The 21355-nt window shown below is 41.0% G+C and overlaps 1 protein-coding gene across 2 annotated transcripts in view; it reads right to left on the reverse strand.

Annotated features, from left to right (window-relative positions):
- Snd1 (staphylococcal nuclease and tudor domain containing 1) overlaps positions 1–21355 on the reverse strand; it is a 462156-nt gene that overhangs the window by 216198 nt on the left and 224603 nt on the right. For both annotated transcript variants that reach the window (XM_008846394.3, XM_017801419.2), the window contains one exon: positions 5510–5620. In XM_008846394.3, coding sequence (XP_008844616.1) covers positions 5510–5620 — 111 coding nt within the window. The remainder of the gene's footprint in view (positions 1–5509; positions 5621–21355) is intronic.

Below are 21355 nucleotides of genomic sequence, written 5' to 3' on the forward strand. Positions count from 1 at the left end.
GCCAATCATGCTGAAAAAAGCAAGAGACTGATGCTTGTGGGATTTGGAGACTGGAGTTGCAGAAGTCAGCAAGGCAGGAGTACTTGTTTTTGTTGTTCTAAAGAGAGAGCTTGCTCAATCAGAAAAATGAGATCTTGAGGGAGCCATGGCAGAAGAGAGGAGAGTGGGTTTGTGCTTGCCACTCAGAGAGAGAGGACGACACCAGTTTCCTGAACCTGCAGTTCTATGCCATCAAGGAATAGAATACACATGAAAAGATAAGTGAGTGCCTGCCCTTTTCTCTCCTCCAGAGATAACCCTAATTTCATTACGTATGTCCAGAATGAATCTAAACTCATTTAAATCTGTTCAGACGCAAGATTGCTCAGTACAATTGCTTTCCCACAGTCAAGCTGGGGCATCAATTTCTTTTCTGAATATATACATCTTACCTTGAAATCACAAAATCTTAGATGAAAAGTGCCTTGAAGAAGTCCCAACTTCTGTATTTTATTGCAAGCTACAGAATCTAACAGTTTCTAGAAATGTTAGGTTTCTTGTCTGTTTTCTGAGACAGAATCTCATTTATGTAGGTAGGCTGCCTTTGAACTCTCAATCCTCCTCCCTGACACCTAAGTGATGGGGTTGCATGCATGTAATACCATGCCTGGCTAAAATATAACAGTTTTAAAGAACATGATGGGTCGCTGCAGGAGAACACACACAGATGATAGTCCCCATTTGTGCAGACCCAAAGAAAGCATGGTACCAGCCAGGCTTTGACCTGACTCCAGCTGGTCTTCACTGTGACTAACATGCTCAACAAAAGCCCAACATGGAAAGGTGGGTGTGGTGGCCCATGGAAAGGTGGGTGTGGGGGCCCATGCCTATAACCCCAGGGAGCTAAAGGTTGGAAGTAAGAGGATCGTCAGCAGTTCCAGGCCACCCTGGGCTATAAAAGGGAGTTTGAAACCAGCCTGTGCCATACTGTCAACAACAAAAGTCCACATGAAGACATCTCACACGGGGGTGAAAATTTCAAACTGGCCTTTCCAAAATCAAACTGGCTGTGTTACACCAAATACGGGGATGGAGTATTTGTGACATTTTATAGCATTTCACAAAAAAAAATAAAAAGAGCTTGGAAATACTTCAGAAAGAGGTAAACGGTATTTCCCAAAGGAATCAAAAGCTGTATTCCCCAAAGGAATCAAAAGCTCTGCCTAAAATTTAGAACCCCCATCCAGAGCAGCAACACAGCAAGTCCATCTAGGGATTAGACATTAGAAGAATTCAAACAAGAAATGATGTGCAGCGTCCCCAAAGGAGCCCACAGGACGCCTTGAAAAGAAGGACAGACCTAGGAGGGTCAGAGAGAACTGTGGGTCAGCTTCACCTAAATTCTTTTGTAGAAAACACAGAAGATAAATACACTGGAGCTGTCGGAACCCTGGACAAAGTCAAGGGCTTTACAATGGCACCCAGGAGAAAAATAAGGCTTGAGAGGACGGGAGGAAATGCAAAAACCTTATCTTGCTGGGACACAAGGTAATGAGGGAGGAGGTGGCTGAGGACAGACACCTGTGCTAGAAAGGAAGGCTGCCTTGAGAATTAGAGGCTTATTTATCCTTTAAACAAAAAGATGTGGCTTCCCACAGATGGGCCAGGTATTTGAGACATAATGAGGGTTTCCCATAAGCAGACAGGCAGCCAAATGATGGCTCCTCTAAGGATCAGTAAGTTGAGGAGAGTGATGGAGCTCTCTTCCAGCAGGCAGGTCGATGTACTGGAAAGCAATAGGCTAACTGCACATTGGTATTCTTTTCCTTCTGTCATACCAGGTCTCCCAGTGAGTGTCTAAGTACCACTCACTGACTTCTTATCAGATGATCTGAGGAAAGCTGGCAAATGACACCCCCTCACAGGGGAAGTAGCTGATGCAGAGCCCTGAGAAAGCTCATCAACTCCTAGGCAGGCAGCTGCACTGACCCAAGAAGTCAGAGAAGTTACCAGGCTGCCCTTTTCCCAAAGCTTACAATGTTTCTCTAAAAAGGATTAATGGCCAAGCAGTGCACTGGAGAACAAAGTCAATGGAAGAAGAGCATGCTATGCCACTGCGGATATCACCAGTGATAACCAGAGAAAAGCAAGGTAGCCAAGGTCAGGGGCAAGGAAATCTGTTGGAATCGACACCATTGAGGAGAGGGACTAATGAAAATGACGGCCTTGCACCGACCTAAAGAGCTTCAGAATGAATCACTGATTCAAATGCAGCAGATGTTACTAATTTGGCCTTTGCCAAAGAGTTAGATACAGTAGCAAGAGAAATTTTACTGGGGAAATTGACTCAAATTGGCTTGGTTCATATACAATCCCTAAAGATTAAAAAGTGGCTGAAGGATGATAAACAAAAGACAGTTAAGTGACAGTCCATGCAGTGAAACTTGGGTTCAACTCGAAAGCTGTTCTTTTGAAGGGGTTCTACCCGTGGCCCAGAAAAGGAGTAAAGAACTCACTGAGATCTGCAGAAGACACTAAGCTGGGAGGTAGAGAAACCTAATCAACGGGAAGCACAAAGTCACAAAGCAGAGTTCAACTGGAAACATTAAGCTAATCCATCCAGGGGAAAACAGTGCTACACTCGAACAGTATTCAACAGACAGGCAGGTTGAAGGGCAGAAGCAACACATGCAAAGAGCGCTGACATGCTGTAAGTTAGTGACAGAGGCAAGTAAGGGAACATGAGGAAAGTGTCATGAGGAAATGGAAGATGAACTGAAGGCAAGCTAAAATAAGTGTCATAGATAGGTGGTTTGGGAAAGAAACTGACTTGATCATTTGCTAAAAAAGACCATTCAACAGGAAAAATCTTTTCTAACTACACAGAACCACCAACTACTTAGCAGGTGTTCTGGTCTTTCTTGATTCTCACTTTGCTAGGCTGGGGGTTGGCATCTAGAAGATGGCCTTGGGCCATTATCCTAGGGATCACTGACAAAGATGCTCCAAAGGAAACCCACACTGGCTCCAAGTTGGCCATTTTGCCTAATTCTTTATGACGCTTGTACAGCCTTAAGGCAATACCTCCCAGTCATGGGGAAGTGGTTAATTTCTCTCCATTTACTCAACCTGTAACACTGCAACGACCCATAAGCCAATTTTTCCACCATCAGTCTGAAAGCAATCGCTCAACACAATTATCTCAAGGCAGCTCGCTGCTTTAGCAAGCAAGCATCCTGTTACATTACTTTCACCATGAACTCAGCACTAAAGAGGCTTGTTTTCTTCTTAAAACCTAAATCTCCCCCAAATTTCCACACACACACACACACACACACACACACACACACACACACTAAGGAACACTCACAACAATCCTCATAACACATGGCTATTTCTAATAGCATAAGAAGAGCTGATTCTGGTTTCCCCTTTCAGAGAAGCTTTGCAAATTATTTCCATGCTTACCTGCTTGTCAGAATTAAATATTCACTAGTGATACAGGAAAGCCAGATCTGAACAGGACTACATATCTCATCGTATTTCTTACTCTGTGAATGCTTCATGTGTTCAAGTTGCCATCATATCAGAATGACCAACCTGGCCATGGGCCCACACCACGAACCCCACCAGTTTAGTGAAAGGTTCACTTCCTGGAGGAGTTAGACTATGCAATATTAAGAAAAGTATATCCACACTTCCCATGATGACTTCTCTGAGTTCACCTGGATTAGTAGTAACAGAAAGAGAGAAAAGAAAATCACCTACCTATGAGAAGCACCTATTTTGGATCTATACTATATTACTGTTGTTGTTATTATGATTTGATATAGAATGTGACTATGTACCAAAGGCTGTTCTGGAACTTGCTATGAAGCACAGGGTGAAACTTGAGATTCTCCTGCCTCAACCTACCAAGTGCTGAAATTACAGGCACAAGCTTTTTTTTTTTTTTTTAATATTTCATTATTTTAATTTTATGTGTATGAGTATATTGCATGTGTGTAAGTGCACCTGTGTCAGGCAATGCCCACAGAGATCATAAGAGAACATCAGATCCCCTGGACCTGGAGTTACAGATGGCTGTTAGCTGCCATGTGGGTGCTGGGAATTGAATCCAGGTCCTTTGCAAGAGCAGTAGCCAGTGCTCTTAACTGCTGAGTCCTCTAATTTTATGTGTATGAGTATATGCATGTGTGGAAGTGCACCTGTGTCAGGCAATGCCCACAAAGATCAAAAGAGAACATCAGATCCCCTGGACCTGGAGTGACAGATGGTTGTTAGCTGCCATGTGGGTACTGGGAATTGAATCCAGGTCCTTTGCAAGAGTAGTAGCCAGTGCTCTTAACTGCTGAGTCCTCTCTCCATCCCCAAAGTATCTTATTCTTTAATGGCCACTAATAAGCACTAAACAATCAAAGATACAGGTATTTTCACTGACCTCTTTGTATATAAGAATCCATTCCTGAACAGGGCCTTTTAGAAAAGCCCATAAGAAAGAACTAGAGAAGTCATAACAGGCTGACAGACTGTTCTCTCAATTGACATTCTGCATGACATTCTATAAATGTTCCATTCATCAGAATGTCACACAGTGTGAGAGGTAAATGTCACCTATCAGGGCAATGTTCTGGGCCAAAGGGCAAGATAAGTGATCTTAATGACAAAGCCTGAAACCAAATTTAGGTAACATAAGCCCAAACTCTTAGAAGTAAATGGGTCCTAGAGGCTACAGAAAAACTGCTGAGCAGGATTTTCCCATCCTTTGGGCAACTATCCACTCTGAAACAATGAAGACATTTTGTTGAGTCTAAGCAGCAAGCTCTCCGTATCAGTTCAGCAGTAAGAGCTAGGTCCCTGCTGTTTCTCAGGAAGTTTGGGAACAAAACAACTATCAGCACTGTCCGGTGACCAAATCTCCTTGAGTAACAGCCTTGAGGAATGGCAATGACAAAAAACAGTGCTGAGCAGCGTGCCTGTCCTTGGGACAACCATCCACAGGGAAGAAGGACAAAAGGGAAATGTCACAGGCTTCTCAAATGCTTTCCTGCCAGCTGTCAGAAGTGTTTGAAACCAAAACTCATTTCCTAATGTTTTCATTTCCTTTGTACACGACAAAAGGTCTAGAGGTGATGAATGGGAGGGGCAGGGAGGAAAGGCTTCTGAAGAGACAGAGCCAAATGCACTGCACACATAAGCAGGGCTTCCCTGTTACTCCCCAAAATACTGATAAAATGCCTGATAAAGCACCCCTCACCCCCACTTCCCTGTGCTATGCCAACACAGGGAGGCCATATCTTATAGGCTAGCAATTTGAACAAATGGAGGCCCAAGTGTACTTAATCAAGGCTAGATAGCAAGTTTAAAGTATGCCTGTCATGTTTTCATTGGGGAAAAACTAGAAGATAAAAACTACTCAAGCTCTATCTGCATATAATTTCCAACCTATTTGGTCCAGATATAGGTACAACAGTCACACAGAAAGACGTACTGCTGTGGGTCACAGTGTATTTAGTAACTTTTCACTTACCTGGCCTCTGCAGCCAGCAGCTCATCATAATGTGAGGACCTCTGGTCATCATCCTGCCGGTATCTGATCACTGTGGCCAGACCTTTGCTGACAAGAGCCTCAGCAATATTTCTGCAACAGAAAAGATAGGTCAGTGAACACTAGGGGTGCATATGGGACTCAGTCAACAGAAATAACAGTTAGCACCTGGAGGTCTCAAAGCATTCTGGCAGAGGGAGGGAGAAGCCAAGGATTTCAAGACCAGTGAGTTGGTAAGATGGAAATCCAAATAAAGGACTGAATAACAAAGTTCCTGAGCTCAGCATTTTTCTGATTAGTACAGTCAGATGCTATATCAATCCAAACATAAAAGCAGCAGAAAATATCTGTAAAATGTCTACATTAGGCTGGGCTATTTACAGAATGTTATAAACAAGCCACTACCCCCAAGAAAAGTCTTCTCTAAAATATCAGGCACACGGATTAAAAAAAAAAAAAAAATGAACACATAAAAGTATGACCTAAATTTCTCAAATTCATTTCCAGCCTATACTACAACCAGAAAATATCTTGTACTTCGGCAGTATAAGAAACACTGGTTTAACATAATAGTCAAAGTGCTTCTCTTCTCACAACTCCTGACAGTAGATCTCCTACCTTAAGTGGGCTTGGAGGCCTGCCAAGAATGAACTCCGAGAAGGAAAGGCAGAAAAAAGGCATTGTGGCAGAAGAAAACCAGGTGGGGAACAGAAGAGGTGAAAGCTATAAACCTGAGGTGACCAATTTTGAAGCAATATTCCAAAGGGACTGGCTACAGATCTCAGATTAGAATCCAACTTGAAGCAATTCTTACAAGCCACTGTTCCCACTAAAGAATGAGAGGTCCCTCTCTATGTGCTTTGCAACTACTAACCAGAAAAGAAGCATGGGAAATGACACTAAAATAACTAATTAATGAAGTATATTTGCATGGCTTTCCCCCAACCTGGAAAGGGAATTTTCAAATAATTATAGCTAATGGTGAAAAGTAAGAGACATGATATTATTGAGGGAGAGTGGTGGTTATGTCTTTCTTTGTGTCTGTCATAATTACACCAAAGGCCCTGCTCACACCATCTGGTTCGCTGCCCTTTAGGGAGAGGGTACGGTAAGCAATAGGCTACTGTGCCATATGCTATGATTTAATATTGTTTGAAAATGTAGTTAATTCTTAACACACTGTGATCCTCACAAAGTGATACTGTGGAGCTGTTGGCAATGGGACTAACCAGTAACAGTGCATAAGGATTCTATTGACCCAAACCTAGGAGAACAGACTTTAAAAGAAGAACAAAATGCGGTGGTAAAAAAAAGAAGGAAAAGATGCTGTGGCTGACTCTCTTCTCATATGCCCCTCTGCTGCCTGTTTATCTACTGCCAGCGTGATATTAATATCTACAACCCGCCATGGAATTAGCACTTCTTAAAATCCACTCCCACATAGAGGCTGCTCTGCTGGCCACCCTGTCTCCTGAGTCACTGTATAAGCTCACTGGCAAATGCTGTCATTATCATAGAGTTGTGTTTGGCAGCAGTGAGAAACAACAGTCCCAAATCAGCAGATGTAGATGTTGATACATGGTGAGGATTTAACTAAGATTGTTACCAAGGAGCCCTACTAGGGAAAGAAAGAGGCTAAACTTACCAAAGAGCAGCCAGCTAGAAGGCTGGGGAGTGGTTTTTGAGACAACTCACTTTTGACAGGTTGAGATGTTTTGATGGTTTTAAGAGCGAATAAAGAAATGCATGTGACTGCATTCTGAACTACCGAGCACTGACATTTTAGTCAATATATGGGATCTGGAGGAGAGGGCTGGAATGGCAGAGCAGGCAAGGAAAATTTCATACAAATAAGTTTCTATATGAAAAACTACAGAATACTAAGCAAAGCAGCACAAATATTTAATGATCTAGTCCCATTAATGAACTCAAATTAATTCCCAGAATTACTGAGTACCTGCCTGACCACAGACATCAAGGGTACACAAACTTCCCTACTCATTATAGGCCTTGCCCTCCTTATCCCATCAGCAAATGTTTATCAACCAATTTAAGCCTGCCATTCGGACTTCCTGAGGCCTTAGATTCCAACTCACTCCATACCCTGCCCACTACCGTCCTTTCCCTTCCCCCTAAAGCTTAGCATCCAGTTTTCTTAGCTTCTTTTCCTAATTTCAGATTTCCCCTGGAGGAACAGTTGTGGTGCTGGTGCTTAGTAAAAGGAGAGTAAAAACACATGAAATAATAACAACCTCATTACTGGCTATTTACTACACTCTAGGATGTGAGAATTACATGTACTTGCTTCTTGGTATCTTCCTTGAAAACGAGGGCAAGGCTCATGGTTCCAGGGGATCTGACACCCTCTTTTGCCTTCCTTGGGCATTGCAGGCATGTGGTATACTTTCACACAAGAAGGCAAAACACTCATACACATAAAATAATGTACTTTTTAGGTTTTGTTTTCTTACTATACATACTTATTATAGAGTTTAATTTATAAATTAGGTACAGTGAGTTTAATTACTAATAAAATGATTTTAAATATACTGTAATAAAAGTTATAAATGTGGTCTCTCAAAATATCTTCTCATACTCTCTTTTTTTTTTAACTTAAAAGAAGTACTTGTGGGCACTGGAGAGATGGCTCAGCAGTTAAGAGAGTTTATTACTCTTGCAGAGAACCAGGTTTGGTTCCCAGCACCCACATGGGAGCTCATAACTACCTGTATTTCCAGTTCCAAGGAATCCAACTCCCTCTTCTGGTCGATGTGGGCTCCTGAATGTACATGGTGTGCACCTATTCATGCAGGCTCACACATATACAGAAATTTTTTAAAAAGAAAAAAGAAGCAGTTGTGATCTTAAGCCTTTGAGAGGCTGAGGCAGGAGGACTGCAGAGTTTGAGGCCAGTCTGGCCTACAGTATTAGACCATGTCTCAAAAGAAGCATGCTGCAGTTTCTCCTCTATGTATCTGCATTGCTAACATCACGCTTTTTGTGATTTACTTTAAGTCAAAATAACTGTTACTTGAATGCAAAAATACAACAATATCATAACATTCAACTTGAAAATCAAGACTAAGAAGGTAGCATATACCCTGTAAGCAGTATGGTCAGATCAACAACTCACATTCATGCAGCTGTTATTTTTGAAGAGGACAGGTTAGTTATTTTGCTTTGTCAATTTGTAATCAGGTTCAAGTTATGTGCTATGTATAATTTACTGATAGTTATATTTGATGACTTGATTAGAGTGGTATCTACCAGACTTCCTACGGTAAAACACTTCCCCTCTCTGTAATTAATAAGTATTTTGTGAAGAAACATTTTGAACTCTATCATTTTTATCCCTTATCAGATGCCCAAATTATTCATTTATTTAGTTCTCTTAGTATCAATTCATGGGATCTCATTTTATTCAGAGTTATAATCTGCTATTGTTCTTTCTTTTAATGTTCAGATTGTTCCCAACTTGGAAATAGGGACAAGTTGGCTTCAGTGTCCTTCGGACTGGTTCACTATCATTCTTTGAGGACTTGACTTATCTTGTATACCTTCCCTAGCTGTGCAGTTAGTCATTTATCTAAGGAGCCCAAACTTAAAATGTGTATTTATTTCTATACATTTACTTCCAAATCTATCTATAATGATTAAAAACTACATGTGGCAGTCATGAAAACAACATGCCTCTTGTATTTCTGACTATAAGACGCATAAATGACAAACAACCCAGCTGTTGTGCTCTGAAATCCAGCATTGCTGTTTCAGCCAAGGCTAAGTCTCCCACTAACTGCTACAAGCCAATAGTTTAGAGAGATAGTAAGGCAACCCTACTCTTGAGAGACATGGGACACCTTGGGTGTTCAATTTGGACTTGAGGACTCTTAGTTGGTGTGTTGATATTTATGGAGGCCCTCCATGCTTAATCAGATGGTAGTACTGAGTGAGCACTAGCTGGGCTCACTTTATACGAACCCACTCTAACGATAAGTGAAAACTACATTAATCTATTCCTGAAGGCTGTGCCCTTATGACTCAATCACCTATCATGCCCTACTTCAACACAGCTGCTGTGTTGTTGAAGCATTCTCCCCAGGTAAATTTAGGAGGATACCCACAGTAAGGATTCATTATCAGATTTAAGAAAACTCTCCTCAGAACTAATCTACAGTTTATTCCTTTCCTATCCAACCTTCCTCCATTCCCTTATCTACAGAGGGTGGAGGTCCTAATCTATACTGTAGTCTGGTGACTCCAGCTGTCTCCCTTTCCCCGTTCTCCCTCTGAAGAGCTTTCTCCAAGTTTCTTGCAAACCTAGCTCTTGGCACCTGCTTCTTGGAGAATCTAAACCAACATACCGTGATTTGATAAAACTACACAGGTTTTCCTCCTTTCTATACCTGTAACTCTCTTCTTTGACATGAAGGGAGCTTATCCTTAGTGTGGTTCCTTATAGGACACACATTCCTGAATGTAACCAATCTTGCGTCACTGCTGTCATCTCCTCCTGAGTTGCTGGGTAGGCTTTGGCCCTAGGCTACCTTCCCACACGGCACAGACTCTGTCCTTGGGTAAATTCTGTAACCTCCTACTGGGCCCTGATACTCCAAGCCAGACTAGCAGATATGCCTGTTTTCATCTGCCCTAAGTGCCTTCAGATGGAATTGTTTCCATTTGCTTACAAACACCAACTGCCACTAACTATCCAAAGAGCTAAACTAGGAAGAGGCAGAGAGCTTCTCAAGAATGAGCTTACTCCTTCACAGGTTAATCAATTTGACAACATGCATATGCCTCTCTGCTTATAGTCACAGCCAAAGGGAACACATATTTCAACAGTGAGAATGACGATAAAGTCTTCCCTATCTGCACACATATACTTCTCTCATTCATACACTGTGTGGCTTCCATGATTTGGTAACTATAGGTGGAGCTAACACAAATGGAATACTTAACATGATAAATAGAACCTGGGTTAAATGGATAAAGGTATTGAAAGTAGACACAGGGAATATCTTAACATACTCTTGCTGGCCTACTCCTACATTTTCCATCTGAAAAGGATGACAGATAACTCAGTGCTCTGGCTCATAGAGTTTTATCTAGGTTTTCTTGAGCCTAACATTTTCCACTTAAAAACCATCCACATTTTATCAGTCACTGAGGTGTCTAAGGAAAATATTCTCCTTTTGTAATCTCCATGGACACCTCAGTGATTGATAAAATGTGGATGGTCTTTAAGTGGAAAATGTTATGCTCAAGAAAATTAAGGCAAATGCATGTGGGCTCATATTCAGAAAACCCACAAAGAAATGCTTTTGTAGTATATTCTAGTGAAACTTAAAGGAATGAAACAGTAAGTCACAGCTCGATATACTCAGCACAGTCACCTCATCTGCAGGAAGATGAGCATCCTCAGGCATAAACATACATTTACACACATACCTACTTATCATACAACTTCTTTGTAGTAATCGCAAAGCTCTCTGGTCAATTTCATGAACTTAGCACAAATGCACCTCATGCTTGTGGACTATGAGGCATGAGGATATCTTGGGTTTCTGTCACCTATGACTCAAAGGCCCTAACATCTCAATGCTGGAAAGTTGTCACTACTTCCCTTTTAAACACTGGCTGTATTTTGTAGCAAGCATGGGCATTCTTACAAGGACTGGCCTAGAAATTTCTAGAACTCCAATACTTAGTTTTGACATACAAGATGGCAGGTCTCACTTCTTTCTCATCAGCTGTTCAGACAAACACTTGGGGCTGATCTAAAAGGGAAGCTATGGAGTACTCATGTCTGTCTTTGCAACAAGGCTGAGGCAGGTAGGAAGCAAAAGAACCACAGGATTCAGTGAAGAGACAGAAAGGTCAGAGGACTTTTCTGAATATATAACTTCCACTTCTGCTCATATATGGAGACTGTGGACTTTCCCTCGGCACCAGCTACTTTTCATGTGGACATGACAAAATACCTGACAAAAGCTACTCAAGGGATGACTGATTCTGCCTTATAGTTTGAGGATACAGTCCATTGCGGTGGGGAAGTCATGGCAGGAGGAGCACGAGGTGCCGGTCACACTACAGCCACAGTCCAGTAGAGTGAGATGAATGCTGATGCTCAGCTTGCTTTCTCTTCTTTAGTCAGGCTAGGACTCCAGCCCATGGGATGGTGCTGTGCACATTCAGAGTGGGTCTTCCTTACTCTGTCAAACCTTTTTGGAACCAGCCACATAGACATACCCAGAAGTGTGCTGCCATGGCTATTCTAAATGACATCAAGATGATAATGGAGATTAACCATTAAACCCAGGTTTGATTCCCAGTACCCATTTGGCAGCTAACAACTGTCTGTAACTCCAGTTCCAGGGGATCTGATGCCCTCTTCTGATCTCCGATGGCACCGCACAACATGGATGCACTTACATGCATGCAGGCAATACACTAATACACATTAAAAAAAAATTATAAAAAGAAAACAACAACAACAAAGCCCCCAATAACAACAAAAAGAGTGAGAGCAAATTTCTACCCTAGACAGATCAAGACACAATAGGCCAAAAACATATAAAAATCTTTTTCTGAAGGGTTGGAGAGATGGCTCAGTGGTTAAGAGCACTGGTTGCTTTTGCAGAAGACCCGGGTTTGAATTCTAGCTAACAACTGTTTGTAACTCCAGTTCCAGGGGATCTGACGCTCTCTTCTGGCCTCCTCAGCACTGGACGACAGAGGTGCACTTACATACATCAGGCAATACACTAATACACATAAAATAAAATATTAAAAAAAAAATCTTTTGCCGGGTGTGGTGGCATACACCTTTAATCCCAGCACTTGGGAGGCAGAGGCAGGCGGATCCCTGTGAGTTCGAGGCCAGCCTGGTCTACATAATGAGTGCCAGGCCAACTGGGGCTACAGGGAGATCCTGTCTCAAACACACCAAAAAAATTTTTAATTAAATGGCATGGTGTTTGCCTGTATTTACTGATTATTTTCCAAGTAGCCCTCAAAAAGAGAAAAATTCCACAAAGTGGCAAATAGCTTCCAAAGCAAAAGTAACTTCTCAATGGACTCATGTTGTACCTCTCCACGTCAATGTCTGTGATTCCCCAATAGCTATCTACTGATGGATTTTTTTTTTTTTTCTTTTCTTTCTCATCTAGACAGCCAAGAATCGCTTCTCATATAACCTGCAGACAGGATATTTTGGAAGCAGCAATAATTGGAAACATTTGAGGTAGTACACATTTTATAGATTTCTCCCTCCCTCCATCTTCCCTACTTTTAAAAAAACTTTCCCTTAAACTTACCTAATTCTAAAATTAATTCAAATTGATTTTTAAATCTTTTTACACTGAATGGCTCCCTTTCTCATTTAACAAGTGCGATCACCAAGATAGAGTGATCACCAAGATATTCAGAGAGGATCTCAACAGTCACTAGAGACTTTCCCAGCATTAATAACACAGACTGAAAACAAGGAAGAATCAAATGCTTCTATGTCCTTAGTTAGTCTTGTAAAGAGGGTGAAATGAGAAAGAATCAGATTATCAATGGGTGAATTAAGGTACAGGGAAGCTTGGGTAAAGCATCCTTACCCCAGGCTCTGAGAGCCTAGTGTTTGCCTTTAACAAACTACCAACCAGCTGAGGTTAATATGTGGCACTGTATGGCCCAGAGAGCCAGATCTCAAATAACCAGACATATACAGCCAGGCAAGTATGGAATGGAACTCAAAGGGAAGTCAAGCAACAAAGAACACATTCACTCCAGTAAGTGCTAGCTTGTTTAATGAGCATTCAGAACATGTAAAATATGAGGTTGCATATAAAACTAAGACCTAAGAATATTGTCTGAGCTACAGAGTAAGATCCTGTCCTTCCTGTCAAACCCAGAAATTCCAATGCCAGGGCCAGGTGTGGAGGTACCTAACTGTAATCCCAGAATTCATGAGGCAGGGGCAGAAGGAGCCCAAGAAATTCAAGGCCAGCTTGGTTGACACAGTGAGTCCCAGGCCAGCAGGGACTACACAATGAGAACCCATCTCAAGAAACAAAACAACATAAAAAGAAAAGAAAAATTCTTGGGAACAAAAATGGGGCCAAAACCCACTCTTTCTCTTGGTGAGAAGGAATACCAGTGTACTTAAAAGTCAACAAGATATCTGGGAAAATTACAATAATGATTAAGGTTGGCTCAAGCAAAAGCAGTAATAAAACAACGTTCATCAAAAAATACCTAGTATTTTCTCTGGTCTCAAATCATCATAATAAAAAAGAAGAAGGGAAACAACAACAACCACCACCACCCAAGGGACCAGAGAACAAAAACAATGAAGAGTGAAATGAATCAACTTAGTCCTACCTTAGGAACTCAAAAGGACACATGGTTAGAAACTAAAGGGCATCAAAGAAAAAAGGGGCGGGAGAGGAAGAGAGAGGAAGAAAAAATTCCTTATGTAAATACTGCTACTTTATAGATAAACCATCGATTGCTACAGTAATATCCACACACACTTCATTATTAATAATAGGAATACAATTGAACATTAATTACTGTCCCCCGGGTGCAGGGGCCAGGTCCCACTGAGCTTCAGACTGGGAAGAAATAAAACCAAAGATCTCTAGGTCTCAGCTTTAAAACAGTGATAAAGAGATGTCACTTCATACTCCCCTGCCAAACAGTTAATGCTCTCTGCTGACATATCTAAGCCACATTCACTCCCTATTTCACTCACAGTGTATCTACCTAGGAAAGCAGAATTACCTTGAGCTCCTGAAAGAGCCACTGACAGAGGAAAATAAGATTAAAAATATGGTTGGAAGCAGTAGAATTAAACACCTAAACCTACTTCATAAATCTCACTAGCAGAGAGTATAGTTCTGAAAATAAGGGTCAAAGTGATTTAGAAGAGGGGGAAGAAGTGTAGCAGCAAATAGTCATGCTTAGTATATAGACAATTTTATTCTGCCCCCAGGATTTCTGCAGTGCTGTAATCTTACTGCCACCCCTTATTTATTCAGCAAGATCATGGTTATAGCTTTGTGAGACAAGTAAAACTAGTATTACCCTCCACTGTGCCAGCTCTCAACAAACAGCAGGGTGCTTCCAAGTCAGCAAATACCTGAGGAAGTTAGGACAGTGACAATGCAGCTCAAGTATGAGCAGCAGAGCACTTGTAAATGGCAGTAAGACCAACACCCAAGTAGCTAGTATTTTCCCTATCTCCAACCATCACAGTAAGAAAGACAAAAAACAGCAAAGGAAAAAAACCATCTGTTTCAGGGAAGGGATAGCATGGGCTTTTCTGAATTTTCCTCTACGATAGAGAAAACACAGAACAGTGAGGCCCAAGGTGACAGTCATGTTGGTATGTCTCTGTGCATCTGAGTGTAGTGCCTACAAAGGTCAAAGTCCTCGGGTTTCCCTGGAGCTTGAGTGACAGGTGGTCCTGAGCCTCTCAATATGGGTGGCAGGCACAAAATTCAGGTTCTTTGGAAGAATAGCAAGTGCTCTTAACATTACACTGAGATCTTTCCATTCCCTAGATCTAGCTTTTAACAAAGTAAATAGTTGAACAAACATGTGCTTCCAACCAGCCAAACTGGTCTCATTGCTAAATATGCCATGCATTCACATTTCCGACTATCTGCAGGACATGTGAGTTTGTGTGATTCATCATCACGTAAAACTCAGCATTTCAAAAATAAAACTCCCTTTCCTAGATTAAAAACTTTGCTGAATTGCACCAAATCACCTCCTCCTCCCAACTGAAGAACCAATATACTGGCAATCATGCAGGCCTGACACTGTCCTAATTTCAGAATAAAATCTCTGGACTCAAATCTACATGGTTTCTTTCTCTCATGAGAAGCGAGGGGAGACAGGAAGACTGAGTACTATTCTAAATGTTTTACATTAAATAACACATTTGATCTTCACATGATTCTGAGGATACATAGGCTGCTCCACAATGTAGAAACCTGTGGTACCTCTTAAAATCAATAGTCATGGCCAACCAAAAAGGCCAGAAGTAGAAAGTATGAAAAACAATACCACTACCACCTTGCCAATTACTTCATCCAACACATCAATGCCTGATGACACAATTTACTTATTTTTACTGAAAGAATATTTCAGATGTAGTAGGCATCAATGGGGGCCTACATTTTAACACATAGTATCTTATCTAAAATTTCTATCAACACAGAGGCACAAACCACTTTTGTTTCCCCAAGGGAGTAAACTGTTTCAGACTTGCCTCATGAAATCCTACTATAAATGGCAGAGCTGCAACCAGAAGTCAGTTTTCTGTTTCTAAATCTAGTGTTCTTCTGCCTAAACAGTGCAACACATGATAGGCAACAGACTACTAAGGGTATTCTGCAGTCCAGCCTTCAGAGACCTCCCTAGGCCTACTCTGAGAAGCCCCTTCCAGCTTTCTGATTTAGGCTGTACAGATGGCTTCTGAGCTAACCCCCACACCTGGCACTCATCCTGTGTCTGCACACTCACTAAGCACTTACACTAAGCACTGCCACTGTTACACATTATTATCTTCCTTTCTGTACACATCTTGTCATACTACCTAGATTGTATTCCCTACTGGTCTAAGAAGAGCCATACACTTAGTAGGCACTCAATAAATATTTATTGGCTAGCAGACTGATTTCACTCACTGAGTTCCTAGGGGGTTCCGTGGGCTGTTGGATGAAAACAAAGTAATAACTGACTGAGTCATAGAATTTTTGAGCAAAGAGTCCACAGAGATAAACTAATCCAAATGCTTCCATACTGAGATGAAGACAGATGCAAAGTGAAACTCAGAAAAATTGTAAATGAACTGTCTAAGAAAAACATAGAGAATGATGCCATCACAATAGGCATCTGAGAGTCTTTCCAGTCTCAGCCCATTTCCCTTTATTATACTGCTGTCCTTTTAAAATTCTATAAAACAGATAAAAATATAATGTGCACATGAATTATCTAAGTTTCCCTTAATGTATTAAAAATGTATCAACACATTAAAAATAATCTAACCACATTATATTACAAATTTGACTACTCTAATATTAATATGCTAGCTAAAATATGTATTAGATATTTAATAACAATAACTTGCCTGCCAACTGTGATTCAGAGGACTTTTTTGAGGAATGAATGATTTCAAAATGCCCCATAACTCCTCTTTTCCTCTCAATATATTCCAACACAAAGTAGAAACATTCACTAGAAACAGGAATGCTTCCTTCATCTCTTATCTTCTCTGTTCCTCTAGACTTTGAGAAATGGTAATTCACAAAGAGCAGTGTATTGAGGCTGGGAATGCACCTGAGTCGTGGAACATACACTCAGCACATGTAAGGAACTGTTTTTTTTTTTTTTTAAAACAAAACAAAACAAAACAAAAAAAACACCAAAACCAGTGTTATATATGTGAATACAAGCATAAGACTGAAAACATCCTCACCTCTCTCTCAGTGATGGTGGAAACTCTCCACTAAGCTTGTTCAGTCACACAGCACACATAGCAGGGTCTTTTTTTCCCTGGCCACCACCCTGAACTCTTGATTAAAGAACTGAAATAAGTGGGGTCCTGACTACTTGGGCACAATATGGCTTCTGTGCTGGATAGCTTTAGTGTAAACTTGACACACCTGGGTTGAGGGGTCCTCAACTGGGGAATTGCCTCCATTGGACTGGCTTGTGGCCATGTCTGTGGGTCATTTTCTTGATTATTGAGATGTGGGAGGGCCCAGCCCACTGTGGGTGGTGCCACCCCTGGGCAGGTTGGGCCTATGTTGTATAAGAAAGCAGGCTAAGCATAGGTCAGGAGAGCAAGCCAGTGAGCAGCATTCCTCCATTACCTGTGCTCCAGCTCCTGCCTCCAGGTTCCTGCCCTGAATTCCTACCCTGGGCTCCCTGATGAACTGTGACCCAGGAGACATAAACCAAATAAACCCTTTCCTCCCCAAGTTGGTATTGGTCAGAGTGTTTTGTCACAGCAAAGGAGAAATAAACTAGGACAGAAATTGGTACCAGAGAGTGGGGCACTGCTGTTACAGACTTGACATTGGAGGACTGTGGAAGAGTTTGGAACTTTGGACTGGAAAAGCCATGGAGTGCTATCTGCTGCGTGCGCACAATGCTCACGAACAGTGGAAGGCTAGGCTGTTTAGAAAAGATAGAAGGAAATACTGACTTTTATCTGAATTTTAATATCCATCACTTGCTTAAGCTATGCTATATTACCCAACTACTCTGCAGTACAATGAAGAGGAAGGAGGAACAGGTATATGGGAAAGTGGATAGTGCAGTACTTCCCAGAAGGGCAACTGAAATCTAAACCAGAATTCTTCCCCAGCTAACTCATTTTTTTTACCTTGACTAAGTGCCTTTTTCATCTGCAACTCACGAAGCTCATTAGCAAGAACGTGTTCAAAGAACTGATTCAAGAATGAAGAACTGACTCAAGGGTAGAATTGACATTTAACAGCAATTTCCTACACTTCTTGTACCACTATAGCTCACTGTACTATGTAAACTAGAATGCTTACTCCTGTATCTTTAGAGTTTGTCAAGTAGTATTTTGGCCTATCGTTTATTGAAAAATGTAAGTACCAGCAATATATCAATAAATTATCATATGATGTTTCTTGAGTGATGACTACAAGCCTGACAATGTATAACAAGGACTACAGTATATACTAAAAGCAGATAAACTTTATTACCACAGCCAGGAAAAGCCCATTACTTCTGACAAGTGATTTACTCCAGTTCTTTTTGATGGCAAAATTGGTATCCAGACACACTAAAGAAATTCAGTAACAAATTTGGGTCTCAGATCATAAAACCACATGTACAGGTTGAACTTTGTGGTGACTTCACAGTTTTCTACCTTGATTACACTGTCCAATTCCTAGTTTAGACACTGTGTGATAATCAGAGCCACCAGTGGACTGGATGAAGGGTACTGAGGATATGCCTCTACCACTATGAAGATACCTTTGTTCATCTATAATTACTCCAAAGTAATTTTTTTAAGTCAATAGTATTTGAACTTTCCAAAAAGAGAGAAGAAATGTATAGAAGGTCCAAACTCCACTCTCTACAAGAACAGTCAGAATAATTCTCAGCCTGAGTAAATTCTGTAGGCAAAAGTCAATAAAAACTTGCCATCACTCTTCTACTCAAAACACTAATGGCTCTTCTCTCATTCAAAGTCAAAGTCACAATTTTAACGGCCTATAAAACTTACATCTTTCTTATCTTCCTTCCCTAGCTCACAGATTCAATCTTTCCCCACTGTAAATTTGCTGCCTGCTGCAAGCACCAAAACGTCTTTGTTGTGCAGGACTCCTTACACCCAGTGGCACATGCCTCTGCCATCCTCTTCGCCTTGTGTCACTTGCTCTTTCACCTCCTTCTGACCCCTCTATCCACCTTGCCACCAAGGCTACTCTGGAGACTACTGAAAAATTCCCCCTTCCCAATCCTCGAACACTTTTCCTTTCTTAGCTTTATTTTTCTCTGCAGTACTTTTTAGCATCTATATATTTTCATTATTTCTTTACTTGTTTGCTCCCACTGGAAATATTGTAAGCTAAAATCACAACAAAAGGATTTCTCACAACTATACTCACTGCTTTATTCCCAGTACCAAAAACAGTGCCTGGCAACTTCATGTACTCACTCAGTAAATAATCTATTGAATAGAAAAGGTGGGGGAGGGGACAGTTAAGAGAACAAAAGTAAAATGATGATTACTTCACATGCTTGTGGCCTTAGAAAATGAAACTTTGGGGATGATATGTAATGTAAATGAGGCTGAGTTTCACTTACATCAGGAATCATGAACTTCAAATTTCATTTCTAGCTTTAATTAGCTAAAATCTGAGGAAAGGTGCTTACCTTTTAAGTCACATTCTTTTATCCGATCATACCAAGGGAACTAACCTGAACTACCTCCAGGGTCCCAAGCAAAACTAAAGTTGTAAATGATGCCACAAAAGGCAAAGTCTATCCTCATTTCAGGTATAACTTAGTGGAGTCTAGGGATAATGAGATAAACCATGGGGAACCATAGAAAATATCTGAGCATATGTCAACTCAAAAGACTCTCAACAAGGTAATATGCGTATTACATAATCAGATTAAAAAAGAAGTTTTTGCAATTTAGTGTGATGAAGGCAATAAGCTTCATTATGAGTAACCACAAGATGGTGGGGAATATATACAAAATGACCAATTCTGAGATTGGGTTGGCAGGGCACTTCGGAAAGAATTCCTTAGTAATTTCCTGAGGGATGAGCAGGTACTAGCCCTAGCCAGGTAGAATACACATTCCAGACAGAGCGAGCATGCCAATTTAAAAATAGTAAGTTTTAAGTCGGGTTTTTTTCACTTCAGAAATGATGGATGAGATCAAGGAAGTGTTAAGTATAAACATGAAGAGGTAGCCATGGGCCAGGCAGATCACAGATTTGCATAATCCTAAAGGCTGAGGAATAATGAATGAAGACTTTTGAGCAGGAAGATAATAAGATTTGTTTCAGAATGAGAATTACAGCACTCATATAAACAATGGATTCAAGAAGAATAAAACCTGAACTCAAAAGGTCGGTATACACTGTTATTTCATGTTGACACATTAAATCAGAGAGGGAGAAGGAAAGGATGGAGTGACTTGAGCTCACCAGGTGGCAATCAGGGACGGGAAGGAAGAGAAAAATGAAGAAGCTGCCTCAGTCTATAACTGAATGGCAACATCAGCGATGGAGACCAAATCATCTGAGTGAGGGAAGAGCTTTTTAAAGAGAGCATGAGCTCATTTGTAGCCACACGCTTCAGTACCTAAAGGGTGATATGTAGTCAGCAGCTGAGTATGCTTGTGGGAAGCTTGACAGGAAGACATGAGTTAGTGGTATGGATAAGGAAATCCATAGAATTCAAAGGAAACTGAGGGCACAGGATGAATGAAGACTCATGGAGACGATGTAGGTAAGAAGATTAAGGACAAACGTTACAATAGACTGAGAAGAGCTAACTAGAGTTATAGAAACAAACCCAGAAAAGTTACCTCTTGTAAATAAGGGGAAATTTTTTTAAAAAAAAAAAAAGGCTAGAGATAGGGATTAAATATTTGAGAGGTCAAGTGAAAGGAGAGATGAGACATGTCCTTGAAGGAGGCATTGCTCAATGATGCAGAATAGCCAAAGCTAGAGGAACAGATAGCAAATAGAGACAATTAAAATGTCTTTCAAGGGCCTGGAGAGATGGCTCAGTGGTTAAGAACACTGACTGTTCTTGCAGAAGACCCAGGTTCAAATCCCAGCACCCACATGGCAGCTAACAACTGTCCGTAGCTCCAGTCCCAGGGGATCTGACAGCCTCTTCTGACCTCCACGGGCATTGCACGATACAGGTTCACTGACCTACATGCAGGCAATACACACATACACATAAAAAAATAATAACAATAAATAAAAATTTTTAAAAATGACTTTCAATTCTTCTAGTTCAAGTGGTTATTAAAAGAAAGCAATAAGGAGAGAGATTAAAAGTAGATGTAATAGAACCAAAGAACAATGAGAAATTTTGAGGTTTTTTTTTTTTCTTCTTTCAAATGTGTATGCGTATTTTGTCTGCATGTATTTAAGGGCATCTGTGTGTGCAATACCTGCAGAGGCCAGAAGAGGACATCAGAGCCCCCAGAACTGGAGTTACAGACAGTTGTTAGCTGCCATGTGGGTGCTGGAAACTGAACCCAGGTCCTCTGCAAGAGCAGTCAGTGTTCTTAATTGCTGTGCCATTTCTCCAGTC

Source organism: Nannospalax galili, unplaced genomic scaffold (genome assembly GCF_000622305.1).
Source record: "Nannospalax galili isolate Female #2095 unplaced genomic scaffold, S.galili_v1.0 scaffold660, whole genome shotgun sequence".
In the NCBI taxonomy this organism is placed as follows: domain Eukaryota; kingdom Metazoa; phylum Chordata; class Mammalia; order Rodentia; family Spalacidae; genus Nannospalax; species Nannospalax galili.